The sequence below is a fragment of the Hylobates moloch genome, unplaced genomic scaffold (genome assembly GCF_009828535.3).
Source record: "Hylobates moloch isolate HMO894 unplaced genomic scaffold, HMol_V3 SCAFFOLD_1, whole genome shotgun sequence".
Classification (NCBI taxonomy): Eukaryota; Metazoa; Chordata; class Mammalia; order Primates; family Hylobatidae; genus Hylobates; species Hylobates moloch.
Window position 1 is genome coordinate 143,371,121 of NW_026652276.1, and position 17,698 is coordinate 143,388,818.

Consider the following 17,698-nt stretch of genomic DNA (forward strand, 5'->3'; position numbering starts at 1 on the left):
TAAAAAATATATAAATCTGCTTATAACTTCATCATCTTCCCAGTGCCTTGAAAAAAAAGACCCAAATCCTGGCTTACATGGCCCTATGTTATCTGAGTTCTACCTCCTTCACCAGCCTCATTTCACAACCCTCTTCTTGTTCTCTGGGATCTACTCATGCTGGTCCTCAGGTCAGGACTCAGGACCTTTGCACACGCAGTTGCCTCTGGTAGGATTGCTTTCTTCTCTTGACCTGGTTAATTTCTACGTGTCTTTCTGAACTTACTTCTTTTAGGAAGTAAAAGAAGTACTTTTGCCTTTTATAGACTACCAGCTGCTGGTAGGTCTTCCTAATGTCATGTTCACAGACCTCATTCTTTATGATTGAATCAGCTTTACAGGTGAGGAAACAGAAAGGTTAAGTAACTTGCTTGGGGGTCCAGGTAGTGGCTTTGTGAAAGCACACACTGGATCATTTTCACTTTAATAGCAGCTACATCTCTTGTCAACGATTAGAGTTCTGTGTCAAGTTTTGGTTTCTAAATGATGTGTAGATGCTGGAATGAGTTGAGAGAAAAGAAACAAGCTAATTAAAAGGTAGACAAGTAGGACCTTTGAAGAAAGAGCAAAGGAGGTGGGGATTGTTTAATATGGTGTGGGGACATGGGAAGAAAATCGGATTTAGAGTTTTCAAGTTTGGGGAGGTTATTACAGCAGAGATGGCAATAAAAATACTTTTTGACTGGCCACGGGGTACAAAAGATGATATTTCTCATCTCTATAAAGATGAGAAATTGTAGCTGGAGGGGGTTTGGTTTCACAAAAGAAAGGGTGATTAAAGATTTGAACAAGACACAGTTTCTAGAATGTCTTTTTGCAGATGTGGTTAAAAGCAGGATCAATAGCCTTCTAATTCACCTGGTGGCTCAGGCATTGACCTATTTCAGGCAGGGAGCTGCGCCTGCTGACCTCCTGAGATTGTTTTGAATGAATGACTGAATGAATGAATGAGAAAGTGAACCTTGCCATCTGTCACAGGCTAGATTGTGCTTCTGCCCTGCCTGGCACGGAAAAAGAAATATTGAGTGGCATGCATCCCTAAGGTTTCCTCGGCTGATCACACTCAGTTGGCCTTATCTGCCGCCCAGGTGTTTCCATTTATTGCTGATAAACTGTCAGCTGAGAGTCAGCTTGGGGGTAAGAGGTGGGGGAATGATTGGAGGGGAGGGTAATACCCCAGATGTTTTCCAAGAAGACAGGAGAAAGTTACTCCTCAGTACTAATACATTTCGTCATCCTATCTGCCTGCAGATGTTAAATTTGGGAACACTTCCAGGTTCTCTTTTTGCTCTTAAAATAAAGTAAGTTGTGTATTTAAAAACATCCAGGACCCAGTCTTCCCTGGGGATGTATCTCTTTTGCATATGGATGAAGCTTTGGGGACTTAAGAGGATCCTAAATTTTACTGGCTATGTTTCTTCCAGTCTCACCAGTCCTGTCAGGTTTCTCTGTCGGAAACCAGGAAAAATGAAAATAATCAGAAGTGCCAATTACTGAGTGCCTACTGTGTGTCATACAAAATGAAATCACCACGGCAATACTGTAAGGGCCGTATTAACATCCATTTTACCCTTGGGGAGTTCACCCAGAGATTGTCATTTCTCCAAGTTCACAAAAGTTCTAAGTAGCCAAACCTGGTTCAAACCCAGGTCTGTGTAACTTCAAATAATAACGGCAACATTTTGGGAGCTTTCTAGTGTCCCAGTCACTCATTAAATCCTATGGAGGAGGCACTATTAGGTCCTTTTGAAGGTAAGGAAACTGAGGCATAGGTCATACAGCTAGTAAACACAGAGTAGAGAGTCAAAGCCCCAGCAACCTGGCTTCAGAGCTTACGACCCTGTACTGATTTCCATCCCCTTTCAACACTGCATAGAGAACTTGGGTTGCCTGGATGCAAGCTTTAGTTAAATGATCTCAGCTTCAGTATCTCGAGTAAGAAACCTTTCTTCCCTGTGTTGTCTTATCTTTCCATTGATCTTCTGTTGTGGGAGCAGCTGCAGGCTCCCCACCCTGTGAGAGCTTTCGTGTGCCAAGTCATTGGCTACAGGTGGCAAGGTTGTGGCTCCAGTTCAAGTCTCTCCCCTGGAGTTGGATGTTCCAGAAAGGACACTCAGTTCTTCAGCGCTGTCTCTGTGATCCAGGCTTTGATCTGGGAAAGGTTGCGCCTCATTGCAGAGTTGAAGCTATCTCCCTGCTTTGTTTACATGAACACCCTTCCAGGACTCTGTCTGCTTTTGGGGTGGAAGTGCCCTGCCAAAAACTCTAGCTCTCCATGCTGGCTGTGTGGCCAGCATACCTCCTGCCTTTTCAACTATTCCTCTGCCCTGGATAGAGAGCGGTGTCTCATAACAGTTTAGAAACTTCAAAAGTTTCCCTGGCAGGATGAATGATTGACTAGGCAACATGTTCTTGCCTTTTGGAGTTGCCCTCCAATTTTTCCAGGCTTGATTCTGTAAATCATTTCATCTTGTAAAAACACTGGGCTGTGAGCACAGATGATCTCAAAGGTGAGGATTATTTGAAACTCCATTTGAAAATCTATCCTCCTTTCAACAGATTATTCTTGTGAATAAAAATTTTCTTGTGAGCATGCCAGTACACAGGTAGTTCTAGGGCCTTTGAGAGGAAGTAGAATATGCTTCTGCTCCAAGAGGCTTTGGAAAAAATAACTTGTCTATATATTGACAACTAATTTATCATCGAAAACATTAGGCCTGCTCTCTGCAAGTGCTCCTGGGGAGGTGTTGGGGAATGAAGTGGGGAAAACTCAGAAATGTTTTGAAAGATATGTCAAACCCGTAAACCTGAAAATGTCATTTAGAATATTCTGTTGCTTTCTGCCATCCCAGGGAGATGGAAATCTGTGGTTTTCAAGATAGGTTAAGGTTATGTAACTCACAGAGTTGGAAGAACATTTTGGGCAATGATTTGAATTATTGCTTGTAGTAGTTTTTGCTCATTTTTCCCTTTTTCCAACAATGAGAGAGAATCGGTTGAAGGCAGGCTGTGACAGAGAAGGTCCAACAACCATGAGTTGATGGATGATATCAGAGAGGAAGCTTCTTTGACATTTCTGATCTTCTTTAACTTGCTGACCAAAGAGTAGCCCACGTGCAATTGCCATATGCTTTTGAAATGAACATTCATGAATGTTAGAAACTTTCTTGCTGGTTTTTGGAGTGAAGGCAAATGTGCCTACTTTTCAGCCATTCTTAGGAGACCTAACTTATTTTTTAGAGTATCTGCAATTTAGTGTGATCCAATGAGTTAAAAAAAATGTACCCAAATATTTGGTTTAAAAGTTTGTTTTATATATGAAATCCTTTCATCAAGCTATACCCTAGAAAGGTAATTTCATAAAGTATATTTGTAATATTGTAATGATTAAAACTGATCACAAAGTGATATAAATGGATTAGCTTGGGGAGAGAAAAGAAGACCTGAAAATCTTCTATATGTTTGTGAAGGATTAAAAAAAATGACTTTCCATTTAACTCTCACAAAAATTTTTTCTTTTTTGCAGATGAGGGAACAGAAGCTGGGATATGTGAGTAAATATTTCCAAGGTCCTGCAGCTAATCAGTGGTGAGCTTGTGAAGAAACCCATAGCTTTCAAACTCTGAAACTGATGCTCCTTAGATTCGCCAGGCTACCTCACTTACTACCTAAGTGAAATCATCATGGAGGGCTCCTTGTCCACCTCTTTGCAATGACCCTAAGGATCTGAGACACACCTACCTCTCGACAAAGGCAATAACATCATATCTAGGAGGGGCAGTAGATTGATTCTTGAATTAGGCTGCTTGAGCTAGTACTTTCGCTCTGCTGTTCACATGCTATGTGGCTTGGGGGCAAATTACTGAAACTCTTTGTACTTCAGTTCCCTAATCTGTGGGAAAAAAAAGTGTAGATAATACATACACCCAACTCATAGGTTTTGTGAGAATTAAATGAAATGGCAAGTGGTTTGCCTAAGGCCTGGAAAAAATAATTATTCAATATGTCTATACATTTTCTCATTTTATTTGGAGCTTGCATTATGTTTAGTTATTAATTTCTTTAGCAGAAAGCCACCTAGAAAAAAGCATGCAGGTTTCTTATGAGAGGAAAAAGTAAACGCTTGTGAGCACAATTAGATACACCAAGTAAGACGTGGGTAACCCGGTCTGGGAGAGCATTGGTAAGATGGCTGATCATGTTTTCTTGTTTTTGTTTTTTCTCAAACAAATTAGAGACTCCAAATTAAGGAGTAAGACTAGAACAAAGGTGAAAATTATGAAAAATTTCTGTGAAGCCCAGTGCTCTATAGTAACCAGTTAGCAAAAAGCTATTGAGGAGAAAGGAACCAGGCTAAAGCAATGTCTTTTTGCTATAGCTAATTCAATCACTGTCATTACCACCAGCATATTTTCAAAAAAGAGAATATTTAAAAGACTCAATTCTGTTAAAAGTTGGGTACCATATAGTCTCAAAAGTGAGCTATGAAATCCTGTCCCAAGCCAGAAAAAACAAATTCACCATCTTGCGAGAGTATTCTAAAAAAAACTTTTTAAAACCTGTTTCTTACTAATTATTTGATTTACATTGAACATTTTGAATTTTCCATTATGTGAAGGGTCTAAAGTCTTTTGCCAAGGGCAATGAAAATGGTGGGAAGGAAAAAAAAAAACACAAAACACCCTTTGTATAAATTTCACCAATTTCTGCACAATTAGAATACATATTAGTTTTTCTTGTATCAATAGAAAACATGCTGATGGAGGGAATCCATTCTGGGTATGTCAAAATAGGACCTTTCCCAAACAACTCAGACCATTTAAAATTGCTCCTTAAAATAGAAGCTTATTTTTCCCCTTTAGATTTTGCTGTTCAGGGGTGGAGCTCCTGACCATGCTCCCTCTGCAATGCTGCATTTCAGGGACATTTTATTAAGCACTTTACCTTCAGAGGTGATAGCATCCCTTGCTATTTGGGAGGTGTGGTGGGATTAATGAAAATAAAGGTTAGCCCTTCCTGATCTCCGTGGGGGCCATGTTGTCTCAGTTTTGATCATTTCCCCCAAATTAAGATTTCTGCATAAACCCCCCGTGTCTGTGTTTGGCTGGCAGTTTTATGGCTGACCAAATTGTGCACTGGCCGCTGTTCTGGTTGGCTGAATGTTTATACAGGCTGTTAATCAGATCGGGGAAGGGGCTGTGGATATGGGGACTGTCTGTGAGCCGGAGCGGTCCTGTTTGCTGTCGTGTGCAAGGGCCTGCACTTTGTTACTACAAATTACATAATGACATGTTACATTTCAAAGTGTATTTTTACTTCAGGGAAAATTAAACCAATAAACAAACAACCCTGGCGGAAAAAAAAAAAAAAGAAAAAATAAGATCCCTGGTTTCCACATCTTCCTCTTCGAAAAGGTTCTTAATTAAATTGTAGCTATAAACAAATCTTTGTTTTATTGCAAAGAGAGCAATTGTGTATAAAAGCTATTTTTAAAAATTAGGATGTGAACATTTGCCGGACAAGGGTCTGGTCCGTGTTACGTATTTTATGATCTGTACAAAATGAAAAGGCAAGCTTGTGTGGTGACGGTAGATTTTCAATTTTTGATTGTTAATCCCGCTCAAATGTTGCTCCTGCCTTGCTTGAATAGAGCCTGTAAACACAGGAATTACCTTAATTTTTCCAGGTACTGATTCAACAAAAACTGCTTAGCATAAGCATGAAATTGCCGACTCTGAATTTTTAGTCATGTAGAAAATCAGTTCTTTTCTTCACACTATCTGCATTTTAGGAACTTTGAAATTGTTAAAAAACAAAACAAAACCAACCCTCTAACTCAACTTCCAAAGTTTTCACTGTACACTTATGCATGCAACATTAATTCTTTTCTGTAAGCTGTTGAAATTAAGTATATGTTCAGGATCCAAGATTATAATGATACCCCTTGGTGTAGTAGTCACACTCATATATTATTCAAATATATGTGTATGTACTTGTACAAAATTTGTTTTGGAATAAACTACATTATCAAAAGAGAATGTGTTTTCACTCTCTTCTCTCTAGTTAAGTGGAGTCTTGAGAATAAGGACACCTATTAAGCTTCATTTTGTATGAGTTATTTGATCAAATCAATTCTACCCAAGATCTGCTGTTATCAGAACCATTTGGCCCGGAATTCCTGGGTTTGTTCAGGTGTTTGGCTGCTACTGGGAAAAGCAGCAGCCCAGGAAATGGCTGGGTGAAAGAGGGCCCCTATTGTGTTTTAAAAACACCCGATGATGCTCACATTTCTTAGGCAAAATTACGATGTGACTTACAATAATTTATCAGTACAATCCACAAAATGAGAAATCACAAGATGAATTGAAATAGACAGTCTAAGTCTTCCTGTTCAGTTTATTTATTTTTAAATTCAGGATGTTTTAAAAGAAACCTTTTCCCCTTAAATCTTGGAAATAAATAAAGGGGTTTTGAACCTTCAGTTAAAATGTCAGATTTCAGCAATGAATGGAAAAAAGAAAGGGTAGCAAAGTAAAGGACAGATACATAGTGGAGATTTTTGTGACTAAAAAGGGATCATTTGAGGCAATACTTTTTGCTGGCAAAGAATGCTTTCCCTATCTCATCTTGGATTCTTGACAGTTCTGTTTGAATAATTAGCTTGGATTACTTTATTACTTATGATGGTATTCAACCCTGTCCCAAATTGACCATCCACTTTTCAAGTGGTTGTGTTTTTGACTTCTGTTTGGGACATTCTGATGGGGCTTGACCTTGACTTTAGAGTGAGCAGAAAAGACCACCAGATTTTTTCACTGTTGCTTGAGCTTACTTTCACTACTATCAGATAAAGAACAGCCCAAGGTGAAGAGTCAGATATTAATTCAGGGCTTTCATTCTATGAATGACTAATCCAATAAGAAAGAAGATTTCCATCCAAGGAATAGTCTAGGAATTGTCTAATAAACGAAGATATGCCCATGAATAGATAAGATGCCTTCATCCTTGTTTTGTGCTTTGCCAGCATGTGAAGTGATAGATGGAGAAAGGGTACAACATAGCTTGTTGAATGAATGAGTAAAAATGGGCAATGTATAATAACAAGTATATCATGAGGCCTTTCCTTTTCATTCTCTTGGATTGAATGCTCTCAATTTCCCCAGGTTGACAACTTCTTTCCTCTGCCTATGTTGCCATCCATGTCATGGTTTATGTCAAGACTCTAGGAGAAGTCTACCATCAGCACCACAGCTACTGTGCACAAATCCAGAATGCCAGACTGAAGGCAGAAGGAAGGGTAAAAGTTCAATTCTCAGATGGCAATTCAGATTTAGAAAACAGAATGAGAAAGGGCAGTGGTGTCCATTTCTCCTCAACGATGAATTCATGTCTTAAAATGTGTCTGCATCTATTTCTTTCTGTCTACCATCCATCTATCTATCCATCCATCCATCCATCCATCTTTCCTTCTTTATTCTTTCTCTTTCTCTTTCTTTCTCTCCTTCCTTCCTTCTCTTCCTTCTTCCTTCCTTTTCATAAGTAAAACTAGTACTAATGCCGAAGTCTGAAATTAGACTTTAAAAACGAGTACTACTCTTTTTTTTTTCATTTTTTGAGAGAGCTGGTGATTTTCTTCCCTGCTTGGCATTAACTGTCTTACTGTCTTATGATACTTATCTTTAATGTGGCATATCAGAGAACCTCTTTGAAAATGTTACAGCTTAATGCGGCTCGGGGAAATAAAAGCCCACTTTAAAAAAGGCAAAATAAAGCTTTCTAATACGGACTTCACAGTTAATTTTTGAGAAGGTCCACTTTCATATGCAAGCAAATCTGTTTAGAAATGTTTTAAATTTTAAAGCATGCATACACATATAAAACTCATTTATGTGTTTTTAAATGCTGTTTAAAATTTTAAAGCATATATAGAGAGCAAGAGAGCAAGAGAGGGTGCTCAATATGCATCAAGAGCATGATAATTGAAAAATAAAAGTTTACTTGCAAACTTAACTGGCTTTGCAATGCAACACACTAAACAAGTGACATTTTATACAATGTATATGTTTATAATATGAGTGCAGCATGCCAATGTGCTATTTAGATCATTTTCCTGGTTGAATGAACAAGCTCGCAGGTTCACCATTTAATATTTGTTCTCTTAAAAACATGAAACTCGTTTTGAAAATACTGGCTTAAATGGGCATTATTAAGTCTTTATCAGTTCTAAGCATTTCAGGCTTTTGCATCCAGAAATTTCTCAATCTGACAGAATAAGAAATGCATTTACATGGCCTAAGCTCTTAAATTGTCCCTTTCAATTAATGCCCCATCATGGAGCAATCTGGAAACCATTACTCAGTAACTCTTCATTATAATTGCTTGCAGCTGAGTATCCAGCCCTTGGTAATATAAGAATAAAAGAAAACTCAGTTAGTAACAAGTGCAATTGATTCCATTCAGAATTCCCTTGGTGCTTTGCCATGTTTGGCCTGCATAAGAGGAAACACGAGGGTTTTTTTTCTTTTGGGGCCAGGAAATGAATTGGCAGACATAAGATGGTTTGTGTGGTGTGCGCCTTCATTTTTCAGCTGGTCCTTGTTAAAAATGAGACGCTGGGACTCCTACTTTCTTCCCCACTGGCTACATTTTTTTTGGAGGGCTTTTCTGGTAATAGATAAAACCACAAAACTTCAATTTGCTGCAAACTAACAGCATCCAGAAACTGTCACCTTCTGTAGCCGTGGCCGATCCTGGGACTTACTACTGCTAAGAAGTGGGCTTTAGAATTTTATTCACTTCTACCTTGGTCCTGACTTTATGAGAGCAGAGTCCCTGGTGCATTCTGTACAGGTGGAGAGTGTTTATGTGTTTGGAGGCTATCAATCACCAACTCAAGAAATGTAAAGATCTAAATTATGATAGATGAAAATGTGAAAATGTGATGTGGTAAACTAACCACCCCCACAACCATGTTCCCCCTTCCTGCCCATGAAAATCAAGGACCTGGCTTTTAAAAATGGTGAAGGGAAATGTTCTTATCACCCATTCCTGTCAGAGATGATGCAGCTCATTGCTGATGCTGAGATCCAATGTCCAGTGCCCGAGTACCCCTGGATTCTGAGCACTAGGGGCTGGACTGTGGAGACCATCAGGTCATAACATCCTGTCCCTGCTCCCTGCTATAGATGACTGAGGCCAGGTAACAAGGACACTTAACTTCATAAATTAAAAATGTGTAAATTATAAAATACATTTTTAATTATAGAATGAATTGATGTTCAGCAAAGAAAAATTGAATGTAATAAAACTCTCATTTATTTCCATCATTTGCTTTCATCATCAAAGGAAAAAAAAATCTCTCTGAAGTTAAATGGCATTTCATTTTGATTAATTGTAGAAAGAAGATTGGAAAATCTCCTATGACCATGGAAAATTGTGAAAAGTATTTCTGATATTTTGTCTATGCATTTTATTTTTGAGGGTTTTTTTATGTTAGTGTGACTATCTTGTATTTCCTACCCTGTTGTAAACTTTTTAAAAATTGCTCTTAAGTTATTACTAAGTATATGATTTAAAATCCCTAATTAGGGTTCTTAAACAAGAGAGAAGCACTCTCATACCCCTAGAACACGAAGAACAAAAGAAGGAGGAAAAATCTTGACCTCCATAAGATCCAGGATGACACGTGCAAGGTGCTGACACAGCATCCGCCGGCATCACTGAGTCTCCTGGACCCCAGAAGCCCACTTCCCCAAGCTCTGAAACCCTGCAGCAATGAAAAGGAACCACAGGCAAGCCATAAGGAAGATAATTTTTCTACTAAAAAATAAATACAAATGCATCCTTAGAGGCAGGTTTCATGAGGACAGAGAGAATCCGGTTTTGTGTGTGCCTGATTTCGTTTTTCTGTCAAAGAGATACAAAACAATCAACTGAGTTATCTTGAACTTACAAAGATTAAAAACAATCAATTCAATTTTTCCCCAGTCTTACTTCTTTAGATATGAAGAAATATAGCCTATTAAAACTTGGATTAATAAAAAACCTTTCATTAACTTTTAGAAGGTATGTGATAACAAAATCAGTGTATGTCCAATAACCTTGTCCAGTGACTATGAATTCAGGCCAATTAATTAGTGATTCTCAACCTTGGGATGAGTTTGGGGGTGGGAGTGGGATGGAGGTGAAGCCTACACTTAGTAAAGAATCTGTACCTAGTAGCATAGATGTCTATGTTTGAAGTAATCAAACCCCAAACTCTGGGGGCCTCTGGTCCAGGCCTTTGGCCAAAGGTGCATACAGCCACAGGCATATCCTCCAATCTTCCTCATGAAGGCCTCCTTGATCCTTTAAGGGAACCCATCTTGGATGGGTCATATTCCTTCATAAGTCAGGCAGGCCTGCCTGCCCAGTTATCTAGGCAGTTTACAGGACCCTTTCTTTGTTTCAGATTTTCAGCACTTTTATTCAAATCCTCTCTTCTTGTGCTCCTGAGGACAAGCAATTCTCCCATTTCCAATCAACAAACAGATCTTTCTTGAGGTCTGATTGAGAGGAATTTTCCACAGTTGTCCAATGCTGCTGTTTAGTAATGTCTGTGGCCAGGCTTCCTAAGACCAAATTCTTGGATTTGAATGACTTCAAAAATCTTCTTTCAATGAACATTACATCTAATAATGCTGAATAATTTAAACTGCTGAGAAAAGACCATAATTTTATAAGGAGATGAGGTAGATTCTTACTTTTCACCATAGATTGAAATTATTTTATCTGTATTCCTAGTTATATGTTCTTATTTTTACTTTTATCTACTTATATTTTTATAGACAGAGTCTCACTCTGTTGTCCAGTAGGTGCAGTGGTTCTCACAGGAGGCCATAGCTCACTGGCTTCAAGTGATCCTCCTGCCTCAGCCTCCCAAAATGTTGGGCTTATAGGCATGAGCCACTGCTCCTGGTCTCTAGTGATATGTTCTTAATGAGTATTATTTCATTTTACTACCTCACACGGAAATCCTATGACCAGGAAATGTACAAATGGACAAGAAGAGCATATCAATAATAGCTGGCCCCCAATTATTTGTAGAGAGGTAGACTTACAGAGGTTGCAAAGTGAAGTCCCCATGGGCATCCACCATTCAGTGTGTCTGGGTTGGCCAGCAAAGTATTTTTGAAAGCATGAATTAATTTTCATCGTTGGAGAATGGGATAATTCATATGGGAACATTTCCCCCTGCTTCTCTAGAAAATCAATGGATCTAGCAACAGTGGCCCCCTGTTTGGCCTGGCAGCCATGAATGGATGTTGGGGAGTGGTGGACCCTTCCAGTGGGCCAAGTGCTCTTCAGTTTGCCCCCAATCTCCTCCCAGCCAGTTTCACTCTTCATTGCCTTGTCTGCTTTTGAGTGTGAGAACTCTACTGTGTTTTAGAGCTACTTGAAATTCCCCAATTGTCCTCCTTTTCATCACTGATGACAAAACTCTTCTTTTTAATGCTGCTGCGTAGACGCTTGGGTGTTGACTGTGAACTATGACCTTCGCGATCAACTTGGAATCAAATGTCTCTCAGGGGAGGATATAAAGGACTATCTGGAGGGGGCCCGTCCTCATTCACTGAAGGAAAGAGACATTCATTTATTTCCTCTTCCTGCTCACTGGCTGTGAAGATAATGATCGCTTAAAGAAATATGATATGGGAGGCCAGAGAGAAAAAGAAAGAGGCAAAGCAAGAAGTGTGACACATTCTCAAATGCATTTTGAGCAGTTGAATTGCATAGGGCACCGTAATAATGTTGCAGGACACTTTTACAAAGATTCAAACACCAGGCATTCTAATCCTAAGCACTATACAAAATGGCCCTGCTGATTTGCCCCCGTGGGGGGCTACAGGGCTCTAGTGAGGTCTCTTGCCCAAGCAATGAAATGTTTCTGTGGGAGGCTGAAGACTGTGGGCCCCCAGATCCACGAAAGAGCAAGCTCAGCAGGTACACAGTCTCTTCTGGGGTCCAGTTTGTTCTATGTCAGGGATCAGGAGGAAACCCACATAGGGTGACTCTTCTCAGGAAGGTAGAGCCTAAAGGGGAATACCCAGCCCTTTCTTTGACCTCTTTCTCTTCCTTCGGCCTTAGCAATGAGGGCTGGGAAGAAGAGGTGGCTGTGCATTTGTGCATCTCCCTGCTTCTAGATCCCTTCTCTCCACAGAGGCCGAAAATCCCATTTGAATTGGCAAATCTGGCTGAACAATGTCCAGATTAAATCTGAGAACTTCCTCAGTGTTAAAGGTTTCCAGCCTTTAGCATCCATAAAAGCAAACAAGATAAAGTTACACTCAAAATAGGAATGGTAGGGAAAAAGGTCTCCCAGGGTTTCCCATAAAAATCAAATTACTCCCAGGACCTTGGTGACGGTTAACTCTCTGGCTTTCTTATATCACACAGAATTATTGCTCTGAAAGTCTTTTCTCACAGTTCTCCAGACATTTGTTGTATGCTCTTTGTGTATCTGGGCATGCACATACCACCTGGGTCCATACCATGCATGGTGCTGACATCTCACAGTTGCTAACAAATGAGATGACACCAGAAAATTGCTTTGTCCAGCTCAGCAAAATCAAACTCCCTAGTTGAACTTCCTTCTGATGCTGGGGACCAGGGAAACAATGAGTAAAGGGCAGGTGACTTGGCAGATCTGTAGCAGAATGCCAGCCCTAGCTGTGTACTAAGGAGGGGTTGAAATTGTGTGGGCCACCTACCAGTTACTTCTCGGAGCTTCTCACTGTGCACACTTAGCTTCCTATCATGTCTGCTTAATTGTTTGAAATGTATGCACACGTGTCCCTGACAACCAAGGAGCTATAATTTATTGATAATTCATTTTGCCATTTTTTCTTTCCTTTCTTCTCTTAGAAGATGCTCCCCATGGGCAGGCCTAGGAGTCCCCTTACCCAGAAATCAGAAGACCAGGAAGGAGAAGTCTGCACAGAGCAAGCCAGCTGTTTCAGTCCTATGGCCATCTTCCATCAGTGACGATGTCCAAAAGGATGCAAAAGCCCTTGTGACAGAGGCTGCTTGGGAATTAGCAAACCTGCTTCCTCTTCCTGCTGGGCTTACACAGCCCATTGCATTTTCCAACCTCCATTGCAATTAAGTGGCTGTGTGACTGGGTTTGAGCCTGAGAAACATGAGCAGCAGTAATTACACCACTTGCAGGCCTGTCCTATTCAAGCTCCCTTGTGAGGTTCTCCATGTTCATTGTCCCTTCAACTGGTTACGATGGAAATAACTTCTAGGGCAACTTTGGGAGTTGCCTGATGAAGATGCTGAGCCACAAGATGGGAAGAGTCTGGGTCCCTGATTCATCATATGGAGGAGAGCTTCCCAATCAGGAATAATCTCACTGGACTGTGACATGAGTGAGAAAGAAACTTTCCTTTTGCTAAACCACTGAAATATTTGGGTTCTGCTGATAGAACAGGTAGCATTACTTCGAAAAATACAACATCAATCTAGGACTTTCTGAAAGAACGAGATACGTAAATAAAGCCTAGGAACAACCTGTAGGAACTGGAGAATGGCGCTTATTATGGATGGAGAAGGAAAAAGAACTACGGGTCCTCCACAATCTTCAATGTAGATTACATCTGGAGTAAAAGAATATCTAGTGTAGATCAAGAATAATATCTAGTGTGGATCATATATTCTCCAAACATGAAATGCTTGTAGCTTGGAGAGATCAATATTTCTTCAGACAATCAGGCACTAACAGTACTTGTGGATATCCACTTGGGAAATGTCAGAGCTCCAGATTATAAAATTCTTGGAAAAGCTTGCAATTGGCGCAGAATGGAACATGGGGCTTTGTAATTAGGTCTATCCTAGAATTACTACCTTTGCCCATACTAAGCTGGAAACAATAGAAAGTATTTAAATGTTGGACATTTTAATTACAGCGTAGGAGAGAAAAAACACAGTGGATAAAGATGTTGTGGTATATTGGCTGTAATATTCTTAGCAAAGTAGGAAGTTATGACTTCACAAAAACTCTCAACAGATTCCTCACTTTGATGGGAGGAGACTGCAGGTATGGGAGCAGTAGAGACTTGAATTACTCCGACATTATTGCAGAACATTCCTCAAGTCTTTCCTGAATAAATGGACCCCTTATAGGTCTATCACTTTGCCACCATGAGATAACATTGAGTTTGCAAGAATGCTTTTGCAGAGGCTGCCGTGCTGCTGGAAGACAGTATTTATAAAAATAGTCACTTCGTGTGGTGGTATCTGTTTGGGACAGTGTGAGCCCCTCACTACTCTCAGCTTTAGATATGGAAAACTCAAAGGCAGACACAAAGGAAAATACTTCTGTTTTCAATTATTGAGAAAATAATCCTTTGTTTAAAAACCACTATCTATTGATTAAATTTAGTGATATTAGAGACATATAAGGCATGAATATATATATATTATTTTTCAAAAATTCAAACAGCTTAACACAGAACTCTATTCTCAACTAACATTTCTTAGATGTTTGCAGACAAAAGATGAAAATTGACTGAATTGTTTCTTAGGTTCAGGAGTTCTAGACTCCAGGAAAGAGGCTCTCTGGTCCTGATGAGGCCATAGGTTAAATAAGTTTGTTTAGTTATTTTCTCTTTCTGCCATGTAAATTGCCTTTCATTAGCTCACTTAATTGCCTGGGAGAGAACCTTTTCTGAGTTACCTTCTGAAACCAGGGAATTAGATGTGAGGTGGATAGCCACCTTTCTCTTTTTTGTTGCTGTAAACTATATATCTCTATTTTTCTCACTAGGCATAAAACACATTCAATCGAGTACATCACAGACAAGTTAAGTGATGCCAACAATGTGTTCTTAGCATGAATATGATACTGAAGTCCTACCTGTGAAGGATTGCAGTATTTTAGCATTATTTGTCTCTGAAATACACACACAAACACACACACACACACTCTCACGTACAAGACTGTATATCTGCTATGTGCTCTGAATCCTATAATAATCTGGTGAATAGTTACTGTGCCTTATTGAAAATGTGCTGATTCTCACCTTGAGTTGAACACACTGTGCCACGTGTGTTATTTACTTCTCTGTGGCCTTTGTGGGGGTAGGTTTTGACCTATAATGGCCAATAAAATGCGTGCATGTGAGAATGCCTGAATTAGCTCAAAGGAACAAAAAAAGAGTATTGCCCTACATATTAAAGGGTTGGTGTTCTGGCAAATCTAGGCACTGCTGGTGGGGTGGTAGAGAAAATGGAAGACCACTATCAGCAAGTAATTGAAGATTGATGAAATTTTGTAGACATTAGGAAGGGCATCATACATTCCTCTGCAACCTGGAAAAAAAGCCAATAATAGAATGAAGCAAAGTTGGTAGAAACTATAGCTAGAGACAAACGATTACTTCAAGATTGGAGAAAATGGAAATGTGGGTACAGATGTAGGAGTAAGGCAGCATGAAAGTGCAGGAAAGCTGTTAGTATAGAAAGTTCTTCCCATCAGTCCACACAACCCCCCAAATCAGTGGTTTGCAGCGTTGGCCACAGCCTCACTGGGAATGGAAATTCTTAGGCCCACCCCAGACCTACTGAATCAGAAACTGTGGAGGTAGGACTCTTGATCGGTCCTTTAACCAGCCTCCAGTTGTTCTGATGAGGGCTGAAGGTCGAGAACCCCTGGGAGAAGGTGTACATGAAGTGGGAACCATAACTTTGCTGTTCTTGCAGATGACTTCAGTCTTCCCGGCCCTTCACAGCAACAGCCTCTTTTAATGCTGTGTGCCATTCTACTGTTTATAGGCACACAGTTCTCATGACAACTAGTCCCTAGACAGAAGTCCAAGTGTAGACACAGGCCTATTTCAGTGCTAGAGAAAATCTAGCAGGGCTGACTTTAGCGAGAGGCAGTGTGTCCATCATCAATGGGCACCATCCTATGTGATTTTCCAGGATATTTTGACCATAGTCAATATTCACCATATTGTGATCACTTTGAATCCCAGACAGATTCTACTCCACTAGCCCACTGCACCCACACCCATCTCACTGTTCTGGTTTACAATAAAGAAACCTCTGCCTTGGCAGCCAATGCACACTTAGCCTCTTCCCATTTTGCTTGTTAGAGGCCCTGCCATACAATGAAGATTTAATGCCATATTCAGCTAAAACACCAGCTAGAGAACCTATAACACAGAATACTTTTGAAGAGTTCAAATGAATGGGTTTGCTATTTTTCAGAGTGCTTTAAAACACAATTGAGTCTCTCTCTGCTGTTCTCCTACACTTCGGAGGATTATCTTGCATCATAGTTTGGTATTACTAAAAGGCTTTTTGTCTGATTATGAGCCCAGAGTTCCCAGAAGAGGGGAAGATCTAAGAATCTTTTTCAAGTCCAAAGAGAGCATGGAAGAAGCGTTTTCCTGTGCCCTGTAGAAATAAATTCTCCAGTTGTTGCTCAGGGAAAATGCAAGAGAATCCTGCTATTTTGCTGATATGGAAGACAAGGAGGATTTGCACCAAACATCGCTTTTCGTGTGGGGAGCCAATCCGCCTTACGTGAGCCCCCAACACGTGGCAGTGCAGTCTGCTTTGTTGGGTTTCACCATATTCCACTGATAGGAATGAGAGGACTGAAAACTGATGAAGGGGGCAGTGAGGGAGCTTCAGCTGATAGCGTGTTGAGTGTTGCAGCCTGTCTGGCACCTGATGCCACACACAGATATTACACTTTGTAACTGCCATCGGATATCAGAGGTTTCCTAGATGATAGTTCCATGGGGATCCAGAGAAGGCCACCGGCACAAAGGTCTCTGGCTGGCTCCTTCTTTATGTCTGCTACCCAACAAGAAACCAATAGCAGGAAAAGATTTATGAGTTGGTGAACCAAAGATAAATGATTTCAGTCTCTGGATGTTTTAAGAGCAAATTTTTGTACATCAGATGGTTAAAATTGATCTCTCCATTGACTTTTGTATGGGACAGGCCCAAACGAATGATGTTAGCTAATCGATGAGAAAAGGCTGTGCATGAAGAATTAAAAACCACAATAATGGATTGCTATGGAAAAGGCTCCTCAAAGCAAGAAATAAGTGAGGGCTACTCACACTCAAAGAAGGCTGGACGAAGAGCCATCTCCCCTGGCTCTGACATGCTGAGCACACTCTATCACAGACTGGTCTGAGACACATGACTCATGAGGTGAACCCTCTGACAGTTAATATTTCTTTTCATGGAGATTCTTATTTTGCTATCTGTGCTGGCGTTTCCTGCCTTTGTAACCTTCCTTTTATTTGGGAGAAATAGCTCCCAGGGTGCTGTTGTTTGTTATAATAAGTTGTGGCTATAAGCTTTTCTGGTTTAAGCCACTGTGAGAGGACCAGGCCTTGTTGTAACCCACTGGGAGGGACTGAGCATTGCTGAGCACAGTCTTTCCCAAGCTCCTAACATGTGTACTAGCCTCCCTAGGTAACTGCTGACATCCCAGGGCTTCTGGATCCACCAGGCCAACCCCGCCATCCCACCCCTAACTTCCCAGCAAACATGTGGAGAATAATACCAGGGCATTAAATTAGACCTCATTACCTAGCCAGTTGGGCTGCCCGGCTCTCTTGCACATAATAATGAGGTCTGATTTACTGTGATCATT

General features: G+C 40.3%; 1 protein-coding gene across 1 annotated transcript; it reads left to right on the top strand.

The window, feature by feature from the left end:
- Positions 1-2,154: 2,154 nt before the first annotated feature.
- LOC116809594 (uncharacterized) lies at positions 2,155-12,513 on the top strand. The gene is made up of 4 exons (XM_032753429.1): positions 2,155-2,549; positions 3,566-3,627; positions 7,203-7,336; positions 11,544-12,513. The coding sequence occupies exons 1-4, from the start codon at positions 2,538-2,540 to the stop codon at positions 11,699-11,701; spliced, it is 366 nt and encodes a 121-aa protein (XP_032609320.1). The 5' UTR covers positions 2,155-2,537; the 3' UTR covers positions 11,702-12,513.
- Positions 12,514-17,698: the final 5,185 nt, after the last annotated feature.

Excerpts from the sequence above, each read along its gene's own strand:
- LOC116809594 (XM_032753429.1), top strand. Across the intron at positions 3,628-7,202 it reads GGTCCTGCAGCTAATCAGTG|GTTGACAACTTCTTTCCTCT; the intron begins GTGAGCTTGTGA and ends CAATTTCCCCAG. Across the intron at positions 7,337-11,543 it reads GACTGAAGGCAGAAGGAAGG|ACGCTTGGGTGTTGACTGTG; the intron begins GTAAAAGTTCAA and ends GCTGCTGCGTAG.